General features: G+C 38.4%; 2 protein-coding genes across 3 annotated transcripts; both read right to left on the bottom strand.

Annotated features, from left to right (window-relative positions):
* Positions 1 to 1,742: 1,742 nt before the first annotated feature.
* NUDT9 (nudix hydrolase homolog 9) lies at positions 1,743 to 13,160 on the bottom strand. The gene is made up of 10 exons (XM_088973475.1): positions 12,443 to 13,160; positions 12,183 to 12,257; positions 11,966 to 12,022; positions 10,943 to 11,025; positions 9,983 to 10,041; positions 5,917 to 6,065; positions 5,305 to 5,448; positions 2,290 to 2,448; positions 2,054 to 2,182; positions 1,743 to 1,953 (listed from the first exon to the last, which is right to left on the bottom strand). Exons 1-9 carry the CDS (start codon positions 12,533 to 12,535, stop codon positions 2,090 to 2,092), a joined length of 912 nt encoding a protein of 303 aa, XP_088829601.1. The 5' UTR covers positions 12,536 to 13,160; the 3' UTR covers positions 1,743 to 1,953; positions 2,054 to 2,089.
* Positions 13,161 to 15,022: 1,862 nt separating this feature from the next.
* On the bottom strand, positions 15,023 to 22,364 carry LOC148868212 (ankyrin repeat-containing protein ITN1-like). Of its 2 annotated transcripts, none has more exons than XM_088973473.1 (4): positions 21,895 to 22,364; positions 21,218 to 21,709; positions 17,571 to 17,980; positions 15,023 to 16,025 (listed from the first exon to the last, which is right to left on the bottom strand). In XM_088973473.1, exons 1-4 carry the CDS (start codon positions 21,914 to 21,916, stop codon positions 15,192 to 15,194), a joined length of 1,758 nt encoding a protein of 585 aa, XP_088829599.1. In that variant the 5' UTR covers positions 21,917 to 22,364; the 3' UTR covers positions 15,023 to 15,191. The 2 variants fall into 2 exon arrangements, with proteins under 2 accessions (XP_088829599.1, XP_088829600.1); XM_088973474.1 differs by having other exon boundaries at positions 21,218 to 21,706.
* Between the last annotated feature and the right edge of the window lie 1,231 nt (positions 22,365 to 23,595).

Raw genomic sequence — 23,595 nt, 5'->3', positions numbered from 1 at the left:
TATCTACCAAGTCAAAGAGGTTAGTTGCAATTGTCAATAACCAGTAGCAGAACTCCTTTGTTCCTAACAGATTTGACTGCAAGCCTGTAAGAAATAGTTGTTGTACCGTCTCTTTTAACCTTTCCTTGGAATGTACTAACTCGCTTCAGTACCTCCTTACTTTAGATGTCATTCTCCCTTCAAAACCCCATCCCTTTCTTTACCTTAAGAAAGAAGACTTTTGAGTTTTGGCTTGGATCACCAAAATCTAATCTCACTTCCTCCTCTAACTCCATGCCTCCTAGAAAATATCCTTTTCTTCGATACCTAAGTTCCATGTAGCTGTAGAACCTTTATATGCAATTAATTATTAAGATAAAAAAAAAAGAAAAGAAAATATCAACTGACCAAGTCTTTCAACACTAGAGCAGGGAACCACACAATAAATTATAAATGCAAGGTAGGGAAAAGGATTGGTCATCTATGGCCTTATCCTAATATGCATATGAGATAATGAAAATAGATAAAAACACAAGCTCTAGCTTTGACAAGGATATACTAACATTAACAATTTCGACCGCATAAAACAATCTGACTTGATAGTTGAATGAAGAAAAATATAATATGTTACCATTCTATAGTTTCAGCCTGGGGTCATTTATGAAAATGCTCTCCATAGTTTCACATATTCACTAAAACCTATACTATAGGTTTTATTTTACTAAAATACACCTATGGTTTATGAGCAATTTACTAAATTGGCCTTGCGTTAGATGAAAGTGGAAAATTTAACTCCACCGTCACGATTCACAATGAGATTACAATTCTGTTCTGTTGTTGAGGGAGGGTTTTCTTTCTAAAAGCTCGATATGAAGTGTGAAGGGTATTTTTGGGGTAAACAACCATGAATCCATGCCCTTTGTAATTGTTTAGGTGGTCATTTGACCATTTTCAGATGGCAATACTAACGGTGTTCTTAATGGAAGGTTGGTTAAGTAAATCAGTGGCAAACTACAAGGGTATTTGAGTAAAACACAACAATGTAAGGTAGGTTTTATTAAATACATGAAAATATGGGGGTGCTTTAATAAATGACCCTTCAGTCTACGTAACATGATTCAATATGGTAAGTGGAGGAACAAATCAACAGTATTGTTTCTGTTAGTCAATACCAATTTAAATCAACGCAAATCAATGATGGTGCAAAACCGGACTCTTTCTTAACCAATCAAATGCTCATTTAATTGCTTTACAACAGAAGTCAGTTTAGGTCCGATCATAAAATTTTAAATACAACTACATTAATTTAAATCCTCACTTCCTATGCTGATTTGAATCCTTGCAACCTCCAAAAGTCAGCTTTAACTTCTATAGCCAAAATTTTCTTACCCATGAAAAACCCAGCCAATTCTGCAAAATTTTAGAACATTTCCACTCTAGTTCCTGATCCATTGGTTTCTCCTACTAAACTTTCAAGAATATATAGGAATTATAAACAACTTTGGATCAACAAAATCATGGCCTCAATACCAGTTACAGATTTTGCATATAATAGAATGAAGTACAAGCAATCTGATTAATAAATAAATAAGAAGAGGTAAACTAATGATGGTGACATGAATAGCTACCCTCAATGTTGGTAGTGCACGCGAGATGTGACTGAAAATTTTGGAGTTTGAAATCATCATTCAATGGGTCTATCAATGAGACCTAAATCAAAATTGCATACCATTAATTACCTATCAAAAGAAAAAGAAAGGATATTTAGCTGAAATTTGATCCCATCTAATCAATAGGCAATGTTTTGGACCATGAACCACATTTTCTATAGATCCATAAATAACAGATTGAACTATCAGAATCATTTTGACTGGGACGACTCTTGAACTAAAAGATATATTAGCAGCAGTGTACAACGTGTCCTGACCCTCTTGCATGTGCACCACCATTATGCATGCCTCAAGATGACTTCTCCTGTACAATACATCCTCATAATCCCATTTCTTTACAGAGCAATAAAATACTCAAAATGAATAGCTTTATGAGAATCATGTAGATGACTAAGACTGAAAACCTTGACCAAAGTAGTAGTTCTGGATTCCTCATTCTATCAGATTTGCACAGCTTCTGTCATCAACTTGTAAAGAGAAAATCCACCTCGGTGGCAGCCAGGCATTTTTGATTCCATAGTTTCTAACTCGATCTGATAAGCAAGTAGAACATCAATAAGAAAATGTAAAGTAGTAAAGAGTTCAAATTATTCCACAAAGGAATTTCATATCAATACTCTTGGATGGAATATGCACTAACCCTTGAAACAGTATAAAGCTGCGTAGACTCATAGCCATCTTGTGCGCTAGAATATAATTGCTGAATTTTCTCTGACTGAAGATTACATTTAAGAAAGAAGAAGGCTGTAGGTCTAACATTCAACTCCCTACGAGATATACCAATGAAGACTGGATCACTCTGCATGTGAAGTCAATAAATAGAAAGAACATCAGATAAACATTTCTCCAAATTACTAGACTGGAAGTCCAAACTGTCTCAAGATGAGTTTGAATGCATGGCATTAAACATAGCAAGTATATAGTGTTTCAGCAAGCATAAGTAATTTATATGGGATACAAAGAAAAGGAAACCATGACTCACAAGGATAATCTATGGCATCCATGCATGACATAAAACGTAGTAAGTATATAGTGTATGCATTGCATGTATATTCTGTGAAGCAATGGTATCCATTGTATTAAGTACAAAATTAAGTTTTACTAGAAACCCGGGGGTGGGAGCCCAAACTAGAGCTTTACAATATCTTAAGACTCGTCACAGTGACAAAACAAGATAGGGTAGAAGATTTTATACCCCTAATGCAGTGACTCAACCACCATGGTCCAATTACCTTATCCCATGAATTAGCCTCCATTATTAAAAGCTGCAAAGCTCTTCTCTTCCATCAAGTTCATTTTTGCCTATTAATAAAATGCTAGGTCCATATGATGAGATAGTAGATCATTGTGAATTAAGGTCTATAAGGTTAGGTAGAGTAGGAAGCTGATTCATTTCCCTAAATCCTCTTCTCTTCCATCAAGTTCATATGCTAGGTCCATATGATAGACAAAATAACCTGTCTTCAATTTGTTCAAATTGATTTCCCTAAATCCTTGTGAATTAAGGTCTATAAGGTTAGGTAGGTAGGAAGCTGATTTTCCTTTAAGGTATGGCAATTCCTCTCTTGCTACAACCTCCAAAAGCCTGACAAATGAGTTCACATAAAATTCTACCATTCTTGCCACCAACACCCTGATTTAATGGTGCAATAAATTAATCAAGCAACTTTGACGGAAGCTCTGTAGGTAATCCAGGCCTCTCTGGAATTTTGGTGGGGAGGGGGGGATCTTTTTTTTATCAATAACAGTGAATTTTATTAATAATTTGGAAAATCTGAATTACAAGGTAAGGAGCTAAAAAATCTTAACTCCCGAATACCCTATAAACCCCAATTCATGGAACAATTACAAAACAGCCCAAAACATAGAGTTTTTGTTCACTCCTTGCCTAGCTAGACCATCTGCCAGTGCATTAGCACTTATATCCATGTACAACGAAATTCAATATCCTTGGTGAGCCACTTGAATTTCCTCTTTTCATTGCTGTATTTCGAGAGCATAGAATTGTCCTCTTTTAGCCAATTTACTACAATTTCAGAATCACCTTCTATGATCAACATTTTAAAGTTCATTTCCTTGGCCCTTTGTATCCCTTCAAGAGCTCCTAGGATCTCAGCTCTCAAGGAATCTCCCACCCCAATTGGGCCAGAATACATAGCTAACAGGTTCCCTTTTTCATCTCTTATCACTCCCCCCACTCCGGAGGGCCCTGGATTACCCATGCTGCTGCCATCAAAATTCAGTTTGGTAAACCCATGAGGTGGAGGTGTCCAGCTGGAACTTGAGGTCTTCTTGATTGAGCCTAACTCCACAATCTCCTTCCACTTTCTGGTCATCTCATCAACTGAGAACTCTGCAAACAATTACAAGGTTTTTAACTAGTGAATCTCCCAATGTGGATAGTTTCCAGGATTACTTCCAAGCTTCTCTCCTTACTAGAAAATACCCTTGAATTTCCCTCCCTCCCAAATAGTCCAACACACTGCAGCCCTACCACACCTCCACATGATCTTGGCTCTTTTGGTTGACCAGTTAGGCATGGAAGTATCTTTAGAGATGGGGAAAGATGAGTTATGGCTCTGTTTTCTGGCCCGATAGGCGTGGGAGACTCTCTTAGAGCAGAAGTTTTGGCACTCCTACAGGGGCTCAAACTGGCTAAACAACTAGGTTTCCAACAATTGGAAGTAGAGAGAGATTCGAAATTGGTAATAGGATGGATGCAATCAAACAATTTGGGCACTTGGTCCCTTAGACAACTTGTAAGGGAAATTATGCACCTAAAAGGGAGCTGGAGGTCTGTTTTAATTGGAATAGGAGATCAGCCAATGCAATGGCTGATACTTTAGCAAAGCAAGGAGTTGGTAGTGAGAACCTTTTTTGGATGTGTGTTTAATTTTTGTTGAGGGGTCACCTTGCTTATGAAGGTGACAGTTGTACTTAATCTCCTTAAACATTAATGAAAGTTACCATTTCCCATAAAAAATTAATTAATTAATTAATCAAGCAATCTGGAGCAGAGAATCCAAAGCAAACCAACCTTATAAAAAAATACTATGCATCTCAAGTCATTGAATGAAATAGGAAAACATGGCAATAAAATCTTTATTCCTGAGACAAAAGAAGCAAGCATATCATTACTTGCAGGGCTGATAAGATGTTTGAGAGCACAAAGTGAACATTTCCAAAGCTGCTTTCCAATTAAAGAATATGGTGGCTACATAACAAATTATGATTATGCAGATATGCATGTCAAGGTCATTGTCATGAGAAGAAACTGTTTGATGAAATCCATACTCATATATTAGTGATGTTTCTCTTAATGACAAGGCAGAAGTTTGCCATGTATTGCACCCACAAATAGAAAGGAAGGTACTTTTATTATTATAGCAGCACAATCCAGTTAGAACACAACCGCACAACCTTACCTCTGCTCATATGTGAGAGAACAAAAGGGAATGAATACTGTCATGAAAGCAATAAATGCATGTGCAATACAATTCCAGTAAATAACAAGAAAGGGAGAGATAAAGATGAAACCACAATCACCATTGATTTAAACAATCAGATATTAGAAGCGGCATAAAAGACAATTTTATTGCAAAGAATAAAGTGAAAGAAGTTATTCCCCAATTCAGCAAAGTTGTTGTAACTTAACAAGAGAAGCTGTGGGTACTCCGATTTCTTCAATTACTTCTCGAATAATTCCATCAAACATTTCCTGAGAAACCTTCCTGTTTATATGTCCAGAGTCTGTCAAGTCTTTGTCATACTGATGAGATGCTATTCCAATTTCTTCAGGCTGCCAATCATGAGAAAGAAAAAAACAACTATTAACAATTTCTGCTTTAAATGGACATTACTTTTCTGCAAGAGAAAAAAAGTAAAAGAACTCATGGGGCAAATAAACATTACACCTATAAAATAACCATTAAGGACAAATGTTCAAGTTCCATGGGAATTCAGATCACTGGTAAGATAGGCTCACTCGCTAGGCAAAAATTTAAATAAAAAAAGGAGCAACCACCTATAAACAAGTGGAAAATTGGAAATCATAAACTAAACAGGAAGAGCACACATTCCAAGTTCTAAGGCCCAACGGAAAAGGAAGACTATTGCCACTGGAAAGATTGGTGGCAAAAAAGTGCAGATACATGAATCAGAAAATAGAACATAAACTCTTGACCAGAAAAAGTTAAAGAGAAATCAGACAACTATGAAAACTATGAAACTATTTTTGGTGATAGATTTTAAATTTTACAAGTGATACCTCTGAATGGCCACCAGGAAAAACAAAGTATCCAGGAAACTCCCCCACATTATTGCTTCTTTGCAGCACAAGGATCCTTCTATCGGCTGTCTCTACAACTGCACCATTACCCAAGGGAGTTGAGCAGTGTTGACATCGTATGGAGTCATCTGCAAAACAGTAAAACCAGTGAGTTTAAACAGCATGCATCATCAAGGGCTAGAACTATATCCACACCAATGTTTTAAAATGTGGAGGCGTGAGGCGAGGTGTTCCACTACCTAGATGTGTGAGGCGTAAGCCTCTTTAAGAGGAGGGGAAGAAGAGGAAGGAGGATCTCATTTTTCTTTATTTCTAATAAAAATATTTTATATTAAAAAGAATGAAGATGCATAGCACTTGTTTATATCCATTTCCCCTTATCTTCTCTTCCCTTCCCTTTCTTTTCTTTTCCTTTCCTTTCCCTTTTCTTTTCTTTTTTCTTGTCTTTTTATATGAGGTCTGCATGGGGCGCATGAGGTGTATGCCTCTAATGCCTCATGAAAAAAAAATATATGAGGTGTACACCTCAAGGCATTTTGGGGGTGCTTCGCCTGGAGGTGCGCCTCCAGGCATATGCCTCCCACACCTTTTAAAACACTGATCCACACCATGAATGATTAAAAATCCTAACTAGAAGAAGCTCCAAGAAATTTAGGCAGACTGATAAATTAATCAAATAGACAACAAGGGAACTAAAGTCTCGTTAACAATTAGGATTAAGAAATACACTGTCCAAAATGTAAGCTGTTGTAACTTTTATGAAATAAAAATATATGTTGTTTGAGAATTCAATATGGGATTGGGACCAACAAGGTGACTTGTCATGTAATACCAAGCATTTAATTACCATATCATTGTCTTAAAAGACTAAAGAAAGTATGCATAATACTTTCTCAAGATGGCAATCTTGAAATCTGGATATGTGAAAATCTGCAATAAACTGGTTGTTAAAGGCCAAATGATGATATCACAGACTTAAACCCTATCACTAAATTGACCATAACTTTCTTGAAACATGTCATGTCTATACTACATAATGCTGATACTTACCTTGGTTTCCATGCAGGTCACAAAGGTTAAATCAAAGTAATGTAATGTTAATACTTACAAAGAGCAGTTCTCCAAATATTTTACACTTGCACACATGCATAGCACGTGCCCTTACACCAGTTTATACAATCTTGGTCTTGTTGGATAGATTACATGATAATCTATCTAATAATACCAAATTCATGCAAAACAGACAAGATTTAACCTCTAATAAATAGGTTAACACAAAAGTGACGTGATTGCACTTTCACCATTTCACAACTCTACAAATTCTCTAATAAGACTCTTTGAACTATTCCAACCTTTTTAAGGTAACTAGCCTTATTCCTAGAGACACTAGTAATCTAGAAAATAACTTTTTTAAAAATTATAATATCCCAAAATCTACGAAGACTGAGTTTCTTCTTCAATGGTTTCTTTGTTCCTCACCTTCATCACATGGTTGGCATGGACTGTTATTGGAAGGTGACCGACCGCCAAGGTCTTATTGGCTGGATAGATTCTACAATTGAGGAACCATGGGTGCTAAGACACCTAATAAAAGAGGCCAAAGCTTTGTCTGACAATTTGAGGGTCTCAATCATTTGGTCTCCTGGAACAGCTAATGGCATGGCAGACATAGTAGCAAGAGCTGGAATGGTGAAACAAGAGTACTTGCCCCTTATTGATCCATGTGCTGATCGATATGGAGTTCCTTTCTATTTTCTCCATTATTTTTTTTAAGTTGAGTTTGTATAAAAGTATATGAGGGAGTGATCCCTCAAACCCAAAAAAAAAAAAAAAAGATTACAATTTTTCACTATATCCACAAGTATTATTTACATCACCTCTCAATTCTAGGCTCCATTCCATATGATTTGATGCCACTCATTGCTAAAATGATAGTTATTGAGCCCTGCAAACTCCTTGTGTGTGTGTGCCAACAGTGTCTCCACCCTAGCTATCAAAGCTTCCATCAACATGCTTTTGCTTTCAAATATCCTCTTGTTGTGTTCCAATCAAATTGACCAACAGATGGATGCTGGTGTCAACTTCAACAGGGCTCTGCCCCTCTTGCTTAAGCCTTTCAATATTCAGGAATAGAAAAGCATTTTAAGTTTTTTTTTTTTTTTTGAGCTGCCCACTGATACCCAAATAACTTCAAAAAATAGGTCCATATGCAATACAACACCTTGCAATGAATCAGAAGATGATTGACAGACTCTTCTTCCTTCCACATAGGCAGCGTCTGTTCTCCATCACTAATCCTTTTGACAGAAGATTATCAATTGTTAAGATTCTGTCCAGAATTGCATTTCAAAGGATAAAAGCAGACTTTGGATGGGGCACCCAATCCCCAAATCCACTTCCAACTTCCAAGGGTATTCTTCTTCATGTTTCATTGCCATCACATTATAGGAAGATCTGGCAGAGAACAAGCCAAAAACCATCAGCCATCCACCACCTTTTCCCTTGTTCTTGTACTTTTAGGGCTGTTAATGGGTTTGGTCCACCTGACAGAACTAAACTGACCGGACTGCTTACATTTTTTTTTTGATAAATAAAGAATCATATTCCATTAATTCAAAGATTGGTTACATGAACAACCCCTTAGAGAGGTGCAAGGTGCCGCCTCTCCAGACAGAAAACACCAGACTGATTATGTTGACTCTATTTCTGTTGTTTTTTTCTAGATTAATAATTGGTTTGGGACTGTTATTTCTGTTCTGAACCAATTCAGATCCAAACTGATTATATAGTTAATAATATTTAAAAGCCTCCTGGTTTTCTTGTAAATTTGGTTATATTTTATGTCCAAAAGGGTAAATTTTATCAATTGTATATATGGCAATTTAGGTTTAAAAACTTGTTTTATCAACAATCATTTTTATTAAGGTATTATAAAAAAATAAAGTTTTAAATTGTTATTATATAGGTAATTATGGATCTCAAGAATAGCTCGGCCTGACCTGATTGTCCCAGACTCCCAATTAATAAATGGGAGATGGGACGGTTCTGGGTCTATCATATGGAACCAATTAATACCAATTGACAGCTCTATGTACATTCAAGCTCATCCTATTGATCTCTGTCGTCAGAGATAGTAGTTCACCAGCCTTCCAGTCATGAGTGCTTCTTTGAAGTCTTGGTATTGAAATTATTCAACCCATTATTTTCTCCATTGTTTATTTAAAAAGAAAAAAAGAAAACTCTTGATAGTTGTTATGAAAAGAAGTACACATCAATTCTCTGAACCCGCCTCTAGCTAAACTTTCTGCTTATGGAAACATTAAGAAACATGTTGACATTTTAAACCAAGATCATACCTATCACAAACAAATGGTTAACTTTCAGCAATGAAGTTGCAATGAACCGGCCGGAGATGTTATTCTAAGGTTACATTAGAATCAGAGTGGAAATGGAATTAGTGACAGAATTGAGGGATCATGAGGGACCAATCCCATGAGTCTCCAGATTCCATCATCAGAGCTAAACTTGGCAAAACACCTGTTTTTTACTTTTTAGTCTTTGGAAGTTTGGATGCCACATTCTACCTGATGTTAGAAACAACTGGGGGGGTTAATCATCTAAATTCCAAAAAATTTAAACCGGAAACAAAATACAACTACGAATCCATTCCCACTATCCAAAGAGAACCTAGTAGTGCTCAAGAAATTGGACTTTCTTGGACCTTAAACATTACTGATAACCCTGATGCCCATAAATATCCAAAGACACCCAAACATGCACATAATCCGCACCCAAACTAATACAAGTAATTGTTGGTCACCAAACAAATGTGGTCTCTGGCTGGTTGAGAAAGAACCTTATTTGCAATCCAGGCCATGAGACTCAACAGTAAGGCTACTGTACTTCACACTAATTTCTATCAATAAATTATTTTTTATCATGAAAAATCAATTGTGATCTCTGAAGTATAAACAGTCGAAAAACAAAATTACTAAATAAAATGCACATAATTTATGAACTAAAAATTATTTGCATGCAACATTACCTTCTGAAGGAACAAGAAATTTCTCCCACAAAGGATTTAAGTTTGTACCTACAAATGTCCTGAAAAATAAGTAGATTATCTGAATAAAAGAACATTGAATGAAAAAAAAAACGAAGAAAATATCATCTTTACATTTGAGGTGCAAGCCTAATTAAATAGAATTTGGAATAAACAGTATATTATTGGTATCTAGTTCTGATAAACACCAGAAAAAATCTTGCAACAATAATATAGAGATAGGTAGGGAAATATGAGGTTCTTCACCAACAAATCACAAGCCAAAAATGCATTGGTTGAACAAAAACCATGTACATCAAAATTATGATCAAAGATAAATATTCCCATTGCCTATGGAAATGCTTATACTTAAAGCCAAAGTTTTCAAGGTGCTGAGGCGAGGCTAGGTGGTAGGGGAGCGCATCGTCACCTAGGGGGGACCTAGGTGATGGGATTTTTTATTTTGAATAAAAACCATGAATCCTATGCTAATTCCCTAGGTTCCATAGCAATCAGCAACCATCTTTCACTATCAATTGTCTATAATCTTCATAAAAAATGTATAAACTTCATTCATAAAAAATCAACTTACTCATGAGAAAATGGAAGAAAGAAAACAAAAATCAGAAAATAGAACTGTTGATTCTCTATTTTGTCCTAGGAAAAGAGGAAATGAAAAGCACTGAGCAAATAGCAATTCCTATTTACTTGATGGGTATTCCCACCAAAATGCTTATGTTTGTACTGTGGGCCTAGTTGGAACCAAGTCTACCATTTAAAATAAATAGTGATTCCTATTTTCCCTTGTATTATTTGTAACCAAAAGTTGTGCCATCTTATCTACCCATTCTGAGAGAGTTTCACTGATAAAAAAAAAAATATAAAAAAAAAAAGACTGAGAGAGGCCACTTTGTGCACAGTGAGAGAGAGAGAGAGAGAGAGAGAGAGAGGGAAAGAGCAGACCTGTAATCCGTCAAACCAAGGTGGAGACATACATGGGGCTCATGGTTAGAACCAGTAGTACTTTGCAAGAGATAACCTCCATACTGTAAAATATATAGAGAGACCAAATTATAGGAGTTACTAATGCTCAGCATGTCAATAAAAGTAAATTTCAAGGTAAATCATGCATTAGAGTGTCAAATTTTAAATGCCTGTGGATATAAGTAAAGATGTATTAATGGAGAAAAGATGACAGAGAGAGAAAGGTGTGTTGAAATAGACAAAAATGGAAGATAGCCAGCCTTCTGACTAATAAAAAAAGCTGATCTTCTGGAAATATCTGCAAATCTGTATCTCAAACTGTGAAAATTCCTCATACCCAAAAAAATTAAATTTGGCACATCTTTATTATCTTCCTTGTTTGTATCTAAGAACATATTTGGAATATGTGATTGAAATAGAATGTTCATGTAAATCTTTCACATTTTATAACCACTCCTATTCATGTGTTTCCCCCTCAACTCCTCATACTTCCACTTCAAAATCCTTTTTTTTTTTAGTCTTCTGTGCTAAATTACATCCTAGAAATATTCTATCCCTTCTGTAGCAGTAACTCTTATGATTAGCAGCATGTCTCTATCCCTTCTGTAGCAGTAACTCCCTATTCATGTGTTGAATCCTGGCATCCAGTATTGATGGATAAACCACCAGAAAGGTACTTCTACAATCAACTATCACTCCTCTAACAGTTACTGTGCAGATCCTAAGAAAGATAGCATCTAATAATAACTTAAACCCTTCCCATCACCCGTTTTGTTTGCTTCCCAATAGACAAGCGTTGATCACCAATCTAATGTGTATATTTTAGTTTCTTCCTTCCTTCTTCATACATTGAACACAAATATACCTCTCTTACCAAGAAAGTTTTCGTGTCTTCCAAGCAATTCAGATTTTCTATTTCCATTATCAAATGGTGAACAATGGAGGTGCATGAACAGAAAACCAAGTTCAAACAGGCAAAATTGGTGTGGAAGAATAGCATACCCTGAACTTTTTGCCATTATATAGAGATGGATTTTCTTTAAGACGTCGATCCCAAATCTATACAAGAAAAAAAAAATGTAATAAACGCATTAAGCTGAGTAGTATACTCAAGGGAGTGCTCCGTAGAGCATAACGAACTTTACCCAACTAATGAGGTAAAGTTAATAACAACTTAGAATTCAAAAACAAAAGAAAAAGCATAGGTATGGTATGTTACCTCAGAAATGGAGTTCTCCAAGTAAATGTCAGGGTGGGGAATCCGGTCGTATGAAGAACTGAAATCTACAGAAACCTTCATTCAACAGGAAACATAAATTTTAAATAAATCAAGGGAAAGCGTCAAATCAACTGGATCCAGATTACTGAATCAACTAACGAGTAATATCTGTAGCCTGTGACGAATCACGGAAAAATTAACCAGGATAAACAATAATCAAAGGAAAGAAGTTGTAAAGCTAAGAAGGTGAAGAGACTAACCTGCGCCTGGGAGAGCCCAGAGGGGCACGTTAGCAGGAGCATGTATGAGGGAGGATGGACCTCAGTCCTCACATCAGCCTCCGATTTCTCCATTAAAAAAAAAAAAGCGCGTTTGTAAAGCAACAGGTTGATGAATTGAGATCCGGGCGCAACGACAGTCAGAGAAGTTTTACTTTCAGTTTCAGCGACCCGTTCGATTCTACACCAGTAGTACGCCGTGTCCGTCAATCCGTCTGTCCGTGGAAAATATCAATGTATACGCGAGGGGTTCGCATCTGCCCCCCCACTTACTTGAGACCGGATCTACTCCTTGGCGCTTCAGACGCACATCCTATCATGCATTAGGAACATCTCCCGTATTTATTGGTTATTATTCACGGGAGATGTTCCCAATGCATGGTAGATGTGCCTGTGGTGCCCATTTGTGTGAAGCAGATCCCGTCGCTACAGCCTTGCCCCCAAAAACATCCCCCAAAATCTATGCGCGACGCGTGTCATGACACACGCGCAATAAGCGCGACGCGTGCGGACTCCATTTCACGTCGTTTCCAGCACTTCGGTTAATTCTTCTCTCGCCCAAAAGGGTTTCTTCTCCCATTCTATTTCGAACTGAAACCCTTGGCGCCCAAAACGGTTTCCAGCACCTCCGGTCGAGTTCCGCCGGCCGACGCCGACAGCCATACCGGCCGCCAGCACCTCCGGTCGATTAGCTCAGACCTAATTGATTTGCTTGGCGTCCGAGTTGATTGTGTTATCTCTACATCACTACCTCTTGCCCCTTCGGTTCATGCTTTGCCTACAACCTGGACGAGGCCTTACGGGCTCCATTAAAATTCATTTTGATAGCACCGCTTGTTGGGGGATTCTTCTCACTCACCTTAGCTTGTCTGAAGCTATCCAGTTTGCAATTTCTCTTGGTCTCTCCAATGCTATGTTTGAAGATGATGCAGAAATTATCGTAAAACTCTTGCTGGGGGATTATTCTCACTCTCCTTGGACTTAGAGCATTAATCTTAAGCTCATTTCTAGTTGCAGGTGTATTTTGTCGCATCACCCCGATTCCTTCTCAGTTTCTTTTGTTCCAATTAAGATCTTACAATCAACTTTGATTGTTGAATGAATTAGTGTGGGCATTTTCCCAAAAAAAAATCACCGCCTGGGCTTAAAAAGCATATATATATATATAGTATTTTTTTTTTTTTTTTACTTCTTAAAACAGCATTAGTTGCATAACAAGGTTACGTCGTCGAAGTTTTCGTGGGAAGTAGTTAGGAACCCGAACACTTATTAATCGAAACCGGCTTTCTTTCATTTTACTTCTTAAACAACAAAAATCTACTTACCTCCTGCCAGTATGGCCGTCGGCGTCGGCCGGCGGAACTCGACCAGAGGTACTGGAAACGGAGGTGCTAGAAACCCTTTGGGCGTGAAAGGTTTCAGTTCGAAGTAGAATGGGAGAAAAACCCTCTTGGAAGAGAGAGGAATTAACGGAGGTACGGGAAACGGCATGAAAAGGAGTCCGCACACGTCGCGCTAGTGCACGTGTATCATGACACGCGTCGCACATAGGTTTTGTGGGACGTTTTTGGGGGGCAAGTCTGTGGGGGGCAGATGCGAACCCATACCCGAGCGGAGTTGAAACAGAGGCCCATTTTCATGGTCTCACGGTTTAACATTAGAATCCGAGGGATTAAGTGGTAAACCCGCATATTAAAATAAATGCTACCATCCCAAAAGGAGAGGAGGGGCAGGATCCGGTGAGCTGTGAATCCTGTGATAGTTGTTTCAATGTCTGTTTGTCGACTCTAGTTCGACTATGGTTACCAGTTGTTTTACTTGGCTTGAGTTGAGTGATTTTTTAAACTGCGAAAACTGAAGCAAAAGGTTAAGCGGTTGAAGATAGTTGAGTCATTAAGCTGTCAAACTCGTTTTTTCTTTTAATTTGTAGCTTTTGACTTGTTAAATCTGAGGTCATCCTTTGCTACAAATGGAAGTCGACCATAGGCGACAAGCCCACAAGTGAAATTGCAAAAGAAATGCCCTGTCGTTGCAAGCTGATTGAATACAAAACGTGACTAGGTCTAGGTAGATGTTTTCCCCCTTAAGGCATGATGCCGTATAATAAATGTGTAGAGTGCAAAACCTAATACGTATAATAAATATGTAGAGTGTAAAACTTTATATTTTATATTATTTTCTATATATTTGCACTGTTCATATTTGTATTTGTACTGTTTTCAAACTGAGCCTTAAAAAATGAAAAAGATGAAAGAGGTAGAGGCGGAAGACCAAATTCCAGTAACATTTTATGATTTTCATAAGATTTTAAATCATAACAAATTCGTAATTGCAGTAAGACCATGAGATGAGCCACATTGAACAGCAACAAGGAATATCACAACTCACAAACGAGAGGAGAACAAGTAGTTTGATAGTATGGCTGACAAGTTCAAAGGAAAAATAAAAATTTTCAGGACAAGGAAGAGGAAGGGAATGTGTTTCGTTGACGTCCTCGTCCTGACACCTGAGCTGGTTCCGGCATTTTGTGACAAGAGGTCACAAGCAAAAAGCACCCCAGAATTTATATGTACAAGAAGCACTGAAGAAGAAGTACATGGCCAAAAAACCTCATACAGAAATCGTTTGTTCTTGTTTTCATTCTGTTACATACTAGAAACACAAGATAGAACTTAGAAGAATACTGCCTTTGGGGAGGTGGGTTGGTTGCCTATTAATTAATTAGCCTATATTATATGGCATAAATAGGGTTGACTTCGGAATCAGAAAGCTCTGATTGAGGCCACGAGTTGGATGCGCTCCTTTTAGAGTATTTCTTCTCCTTCCTCCTGATCTTCCGATTCCGTTTGTACTTCACCACATAGTACGTCATGGTGCCAAGAACTCCTGCCATTACCACTCCACCTACAACAGTAACCAGGATGGCAGCCCATTGGTTATGTCGCCCCACTACTATGTAAGCTGAGGCTATAAATGCTACAGAGGTGCACACCGATGCCAACCACATCAACTTGTTTATCACTGTCACAACCCGCCTCTCTGATTTTGTCTCCCCCCTAACCAGAGTGATCTGTACCACCACCACTGCCAGCGACGTGAAGAGCGCAACAGCATTAAATATGAAGAATATCTTGAAAGATGCATGCCCCACCACCACTGCCATCCCTTCATCAGTGTCCCCACCAGGCACTGTGAAAATAGCTGCAAAAGCCACTGTAGCAAACAGCACTGCAACTACAGTTACCGAGTTAGTAGCATTGTTAATCCCTTCTCTATGCAGCTTTCTCAGCTCCTTAGCAATCCCGCTTACATTCTTGTTCGTTTTCCTTGTCTGTTCTAGCTGAGTATGGACATCTTTCTTAATCTCTGTCACTGTCTTCCTCAACTCATCTCTTGGCTGGTTAAGTTCGTTTGCCCTTACCGCTCCACAGCGGGCCAAGCACTCCTTTATATCAGAGGATTCTTCAGAAAGAGGGAGTCCTTCTGCTATGTCAAAGGCTGTCTTGTGCTCTCGGTTTAATGCATTGACATTGGTGTCGGGAAGCTGCAATAGCTCATTCACTATCTACAAGAGATGAAAGGGAGAACAAGACAAGGCCATTACTCAATTTATACATTTTAAGATTCTAATGCAGTTGTCATTACTCAATATTAATACAATGCTGAATTAATGGAAATAATGATAGTAACTATAATCATGATGATGATAAAGGAGTACATAGAAGATGGGAAGTAGAGGGAGAAATATATAGAAGCCAAAAGACTGATTAGAAACTACATGAAAACATTGGAGTAATCCCCTAGCAATCATTCTCACAACCTTGCATGCCTACTTTACTAATTAGTTATATATAGAAAACCAATGAATGATACAGTACGGTGAAGTCAAGAATGGAGATAAGCAAGGAAAATGTTAAGGTAATCAAACCGACTAGACAACAGTAAACTCCACATAAAACCAACAAATGTATCTCCTGTCTCCCCCCCCCCCCCCTATGAGGGGCATTCACCCTTCTTTTGCACTCGACTTCTCTGGAGGTGGATGGTAACTCTCAGGTAATGGTGGGTTGGATGAGAGAGGAATGAGATGGTATTGGGCAACCAGATGGAACATCTCTTTCCACTGGATTAGGAGTAGGGCTGGGTCTGGGCCAGGTCAGGGTAGAGACAGTCCCAAAATGACACAAAAATACACCATTACCAGCCCAGACGTACAATTTTTTTGGTAGGAAAGCACAGACCCTATAATAGGGTTTGTAAGTAATAGACCAAGAACCAACTCTATTATTAATTGAGCTTATTGGCTCTGACCCAATAAAAAACCAGATTATAACCAATAGGCCTTTAGCATGGTACCTTGACTATAAAGTTGCCAATTCAATTCTCTTGTTGTCTCTGCTAAAAATCTTGCATACCCCTATTAAATAACAATTTTAAAAATCTTATATGAAATTATTACAAGTAAACCATGAATATATATCAAGTGTTGGGAGGTATCTTTTTCATATGCTAATACACACATAGATATACCCAATCATATATGTATACATTCATGTATCTTTTACATAGACACACACACACACACAGCTACATGTGTGCATATACATATGTATGTATGATCAGTTTGACCTGGACAATCAACAGCCTCAGGTAGGAGATTTGTTAATGATCTAGCCTCAGTTCCCATCTAGAAAAAGGCTTGCTCGAAGTGACTTGTATCTAGGTTCCACATTAGAAGATTAGGTAGCTTTTTCTAGGGATGCAACTTGGGTGCGCTCCGGTTGGGTATTTGTTAAAATTTGAATGGATCCAGACCAAAAGCCCAGGCCTGATGCAGTGTAAATTATTCAAATTTGGTAGCCAACTTGCACCCCTAGCTTTTTTCATTTTCTTTGAGAATATGTTGGGTATGCAGCACAACAGCTTAAAGGTCTTGTGAGACCTTATGGCCTTGGATCTCTCTTTTGTATCTCTTTTTTATCTTTTATAAAAAAGTCATCATTTCCAAAAGTGATAAATGGTAAACAATGTCACAGAACTAGGGCAGAAGATTACCAAAAAAGAAAATCTATAGATATAATGATTAAGATGCATCAAACTCACAAAATACCTCTGCTCGCTTTTTCCTGGTTGCCACATGTAATGCTGTGTTACCAGATCTATCAGGGAGCATCACAATAGCCGCATCTGCTTCAAGAAGCAACTTTACAACTTCACAGTTGGTCCCTTTAACAGCCAAATGCAATGCAGTCTGCCCTTTCTTGTCAGTCCTTCGAGCCAATTGTGGATCCTTGTCAAGCAGTGCCTTTACAATGTCAACATGCCCTTGTCGAGCAGCAAAATGTAATGCATTTTTCCCATTGGAACGGGAAATCTCTAGTAAGCTTGAATCTTTTGATAGCAACTCATTAACTACTGCTGTATGCCCTCTGGTAGCTGCAGTTATAAGAGGCGTTGCATTTGATGGAAGAACTGTTTTGCTTAGCCCTGGGTCATGGTCTAGTAGCACCTGGACAACAGCTGTATAAAAATAGTCACTACAACAGTCATTTACCTGGTTTTGTTTAGATATATCAAGTTCACAAACAGAAAGGTTTTTTGAAAACAGTAAACTATTCAAATGGTCAATGTATTTTGCTTTCCTACAATAGTACAATCAATATTCTAGGATTTGCACAAAATTAGTATCACAAATTGCAGCATTAAGACTGGGATATAAAAGCTTTCTACAATACAGATAGAACAATTCCTTCTTCGGTTCCCATAAATTTATTATATATAACAGCAAGAACAGACCAAATATATTCACATGTAGAACCATTAACCCCCATAATGGAGAAAGGGGAAATCTCATAGAGCCAAAATCATCACTAGTCTAAACTAATCCTCTCTTCAAGAGTAAAAACCTACCTCAACTCCCAACATCTACTCACAACTCATGAAATGGCTTGAAGCCATACCTTATATGACGACCAGAAATCTTAAAGAAAAAATAGCCAATCCATATCTTGTTACAGCAAGAATAGACTGGATATATTCACAAATGGAACCATTAACCCCCACAATGGAGAAAGGAAAACTCATATAGAGCCAAATTGATCCAAAAAAAAAAAAACTCATATAGAGCCAAAGTAGCCTAAAGTCCTAAGCTAACCAAGTCTTCAAGAATAAAAACCTAGCTCAAAAGAACATCCACTCACAAGTCACAACTCCTGAAATGACTTACAACAATATCTTATAAAAAAGGCAAATCCATACTCTCAAAATCCAATTGTACCATCAGAAAATCCATGATGAGTGATCCAGCATCATCAACCAATCACCAAGTATTTAATTTTTTCCTTCAAATATCCTTTATACTTCAATCCTTCGGCAGATGCAAATGATATGGAAATCCAAGATACTTTTACCCTTTTTTGCCAATAGAAAACCAAGTCCATAATTAAATAAAAGAACCTCTTTTGGATGATAATATCTGTACTTAGGAAGGCAGATTAGCACAAATAAGTAGGTCCAAACTTATGCAAAATGCATACTTATACTCATCATATTTTTTTAAGTTTTAGGAAAGCAAAGAATGCTTTCTGCATAGGTACAGGGATCTTTTACGTAATGACCATATTAAGGCCATTACTAAATGTTTTTATCAGAAACAAACATAATTCCATTAGTTTATAGGATAAAAATAAGGTACAAACATGGGATTGTACCAAGAACCTCTTTTGGTAGACTAGCAGCCACTACCTACTCCCTTCTTTTTTTATTTCTTTATTATTGCAGTGCAAAGAACTATCTCCCAATCTCCCATACATCTATTTCTATTAACCTCTTGCCATGCTAATGCACCAGCCATACTGTTGGCTGATCATTTTACTAGCTCCTCAGCCATACTGTTGGCAACCCAGGAAGAACTGGAATTGGAGTATTTAGAGATGACAAGGGATTGTAGTGGGACTGTTCTCAGGCCCTATTGGCATGGGTTATTCCACTACAGCTGAACTAAAGGCAGTGGTATTTGGGATCCAAAAAGCTAAGGTGCTGGGGGTGCAAAAGCTTGTTGTGGAAGGCGACTCCAAAGTAGTGATAAGCTGGCTAAAGCAAACTGAAAAGATACCCTATCTGCATAGAAATGATATCAAGAAGATTAAAAGCATCTCCAAGGACTTGCAGCTATCATTTCAGTGGACTCCAAGAGCGGCAAATGGATTTGTAGACAGCTAGCAAAACAAGGGGTAAAAAGGGATCCGTGTTTTTGGGCTCAGTTGTAAGGATGAGAAATCAAAAAGTCATAGGTGGCAACTTAAGTTTTAGTGGGGTGGCCGAGGTTACTCATAATCTATAATTTATAATTTCTTATCTTAATGAAATTCTCTTTTACTGATAAAAAAATGCATCCTAGCACCTAAGGCTGTGTTTGTATGCAATGTAAAACCTCATTGATATAAAAGTCCATTGGAGTCACCGAACGGTTTAAAAATTTCTGAACCACTGAGCTTCAAAAATTGTGATTAATCGATGTAATACTACATCGATAAAACCGATGTAGTATTTACATTGATAATCGATGTAAAACTCCACTCCATCCAAACACTGACAAAACCAAACCGGCAGTGAACTTTTACATCGATGAGGTTTTACACCGCAAACAGATGGAGCCTAAGGTGTTGTCCTTCAGCCATACCACTATAACCTTTGAATCCCCTTCCACCATTAATTTTCTGAAGTTTTGGGATTTTTTATTTTTCCATCCTCAATCCCTGTAAGGACCATTACCCAATGTTGGTCCCATCTATCTGGGATCTCAGCCTATGTTACCATACCTGATATAACAAGGGCATGGATGGATATGGTATTTTTTTATCAGTAAATATGTATTTCATGGATGGATATGGTATCAGATACCAAATTTACACTAAACATGATATGGCATCCTTGCACGGATATCACAGATCTCAGGAGAGTGGATTGGATATGGAACCCAACCTTTGGCATTTTTACATAAGTGGCTTCTCTCAGACTTGAGCTCATGTTCTCATGCTTGACAGCTTGAGATTTTACCATGGAACCAAGCAACGGTCATTTCCCTCTGCATCATTACAGATATTTTAAATAATCTAATATACTTTTTGCATTGATACTAATCTCAACTGAACTCGACCTTAATGACAACCATTTGGAGTTGGCTATTTTGCACTACTACTACTGTGCAATCAATTGTGTCCCTAGGAGATTTGTAGAGGCCGGAACCTCAAAAATATTTTTTTTTTTAAGTCTTCCTTTTCCTCTGGTAAAATATCTAATTTACTAATTTGTTTTCTTGCAAAAATAAACTAGAAGGTGCTACCAAAAACAGATGAAGTAGAATCTGTCATCAATGTCGAATAAGTAATAAAAATCCCTATACGGTGGGGGTCAGATTTCTGAGGTGGACTGAACTATAAAAACCCCTAAAATGAATACCCTGACATATAAATGTAATCATAATGCGCGAAAAGAAAGTTGAACACAATTACTTTTCAACCGATCGTTTGATTGAGAGAGAGAGATGGAAATAAATCAATATCTCAGTTACTCAGTAGTCATCAGTCAGTAGACTCAGTACCACTAAATCCCTTCTCATTACTCTAATTTCTTAGGGCCTTTTTTATGTTTATGATACTCGCCTCCTCATAAACGGACAGAGAGCTAAAAGAAATATAAATCCCACTAACTAAACGAAGAGAAGAAAAATAAAGGCAGCGGATAAAAAAATCCCACCTTGATGACCGTTACTAACAGCTATATGCAACGCATCGAAGCCAGAGTTATTTTTCCTCGAAGCACTTTCCTTGGTTGAATACTTCAATAGCTCCTTCACCACATCGAGGTGTCCCTTCTCGGCTGCGGTAAACAGGGCAGTTTCTCCTAATTCGTTCACCTCGTTCACAACCGCCGACCTTATTTCCGCCACCTCAGCATCAAAATCTGCTCCACTAAGCGTACCGACCATCTGCGCATCGATGTCATTGAGAATCTGTTTCACCGCTACCAGATCGCCGCGCTGCGCAGCCAAATGCAGGTCGGTGTCATTGTGACGACCGGTCACCTGCTTCACGTACTTCTTCTTCCCCGCTTGATCGATCCTCTTACCGGAATTAGAAAGAACGAGAGCAGGCGCCGGCGCCGTCGACGTAGGGGATGGCGAATGCAAAGGCTCGGCTAAAGGATTCGGGTTCAGCCCTTGTCCTTTCTCCAAGTCCCTCTCACCTACTGGATAATAAACCATGAAGAATAGACATGATCAGAGGCATCGATGCAAGATTCCAGGATAAAGCCAATGATTAATATTGGTATATTTGGTGCCAATCGATGTTTTGATCGATCCCGAAAAAAAGGTAGAAAAAAAACTACATCTTGTGCTCTAGGAGAAGGGAAGAAGCTAGAGACAAGCGTACCTTCTTCGATCACAGACCCCATCTTGTGCTCCTCGAACCAAAGCCTACAATTTCATCAGCAGAGGTCCAATTTCTAGGGTTTTTGTGGAATGAAGTGAAAGGAGAAGTGACGATGAAGATGATGATGGTAAGGAAAGAGAGGAAGGCGAGAGGAAGGAACAGACGAATAAAATTAAGAAGATGCCTTGTTTTGTTGCTAATATTATTGCTTTTGTTTTGTTTTTCACTCACTCTTGTTTTTCTATTTTACCCGCGCGAAGTGCAAGAGTGAAGAGCCAAGAGCCGCCCCTAAAAATCTAAAATTCCACCACTACTTAGTTGAAAGTGGTGCTCTTTTCTTTTATGGGTTCTGCGACCTCACTGCTGACTCTGCTTGCTTTTCCGCCTTGCATTTCTTTAAGGTAAGAAGGTCATTGTCGTCGCTTGCTTTGTCACTGGTCACTGGTCACTTTGTATGAAAAACGGTGCCCTACATGGCCTGGCCGCTGCAGTTAAATAACTTTAAGGAAAATTCCATTACCTTTAATTTTGGGGTAATGTCAAGTTAGTACTCCAATTTAGCTGTGCACTATTTAAAATATCAAAACTATCCTTCAATATAATACAATGTTCATCGTCTTCTACGTTGAAGTTGAACCGGTTGAGGTGTTTGAGATTCTAGATTAACTAATTCATTATATTCTACTTTTAACTCTAAAACGCATTCTTGTCTACTTATTTATTTGCTTTGAGGTATTGTTTTCATGTTTCTCTTTATCATATTTCATTTTTTCTCTTTGTTTTCCTCTCAAGCTAAAGACAACAAACAATGTAGTCTTTTAAGGGGTAGTTTTGATATTTTCAATAAATAATTGATGGTTGGTTAAAAGTAGAGACTAATTTGACACTTTTTGAAAGTTCAAGTATTACAGTTGATGGTGCGCAATCCGGGCGGTCCTAGCTATCAATGACCTTGCCTCTGACTAGAGCAAAGGTGCCTGAAACCGGAGAAGAAGGTGAGGAATCTCCGAGGAGGAATCCGGTGAGATTGCTCCGTAGCTCAAGTTACTATTCTCTCAAAGGCAATATCAAAACCAGATAACGCAAAGTTATCACATACCTCCTTCTTGGGGGGAAGAGAGCCTTTTATAACCACTTCACGCACTCACTCCCAATCTCCTGTCAGGTCGGGTATCATTACCTCTGCACTTTTGCCAGTTCGGGTGTCATCACATCTGCCGGGGCAGACAACCGCCACTGCTCTCTTTGTCGGAGCCGTCTCTGTGACTGGAGGTGGCAGTAGCAAGTGGCTGTTGAAGTGCGACTGTCAAGCGTCAGATCCTAAGTCAATCAGGTGTGCCACCTTAGGGTACAAACTCCTTTAGTGTCAAGTACGGTTGTTCAGTTCGGCGGCCTGGAGACGAAGTACTGGAGTGGTGTGCGAGGTGAAGTCTTGAGTTCGGATAGGGGTGTGGCCCAAACTGCCCTGGGGCGGGCCAATTCGGGTTGTTGCCCTTTGTGCCCGTAAGGCCCAGGTTCAAAGGGAGAGTTCGGGCTCCTTGTGGGGAGTTCGGACCGTTGGTTCCTCCTTTCGGAGCTCGCGCCTTGGGCGTACTGTCGTGCCGAGCTATTGCCTTTGCCACGTGTTGAGTGGTTACGAGGTCGGGCCAAATCTTCCTTCATCAATTGCCCCCCACTCCTCGTGCAAAGGGGCTTGCCCTG

Source organism: Nelumbo lutea, chromosome 2 (genome assembly GCF_056320005.1).
Source record: "Nelumbo lutea isolate HS-2025 chromosome 2, American lotus-T2T, whole genome shotgun sequence".
NCBI lineage: Eukaryota > Viridiplantae > Streptophyta > Magnoliopsida > Proteales > Nelumbonaceae > Nelumbo > Nelumbo lutea.
The sequence above is the reverse complement of the archived record's forward strand: the minus strand, read 5'-3'. Positions and strand labels throughout refer to the sequence as shown.

What these genes read in the sequence shown, in the direction of transcription:
- LOC148868212 (XM_088973473.1), bottom strand. Translation starts at nt 21,916, where the DNA reads ATGGGGTCTGTGATCGAAGAAG. An exon ending in GGGGTCTGTGATCGAAGAAG is followed by an intron (nt 21,710 to 21,894) that starts GTACGCTTGTCT and finishes TTTATTATCCAG; the next exon opens with TAGGTGAGAGGGACTTGGAG. An exon ending in CCAGGAAAAAGCGAGCAGAG is followed by an intron (nt 16,026 to 17,570) that starts GTATTTTGTGAG and finishes CATCTCTTGTAG; the next exon opens with ATAGTGAATGAGCTATTGCA.
- NUDT9 (XM_088973475.1), bottom strand. Translation starts at nt 12,535, where the DNA reads ATGGAGAAATCGGAGGCTGATGTGAGGACTGAGGTCCATCCTCCCTCA. An exon ending in CTTGGTTTGACGGATTACAG is followed by an intron (nt 10,042 to 10,942) that starts GTCTGCTCTTTC and finishes CTTATTTTTCAG; the next exon opens with GACATTTGTAGGTACAAACT. An exon ending in TTCCTGGTGGCCATTCAGAG is followed by an intron (nt 5,449 to 5,916) that starts GTATCACTTGTA and finishes CATGATTGGCAG; the next exon opens with CCTGAAGAAATTGGAATAGC.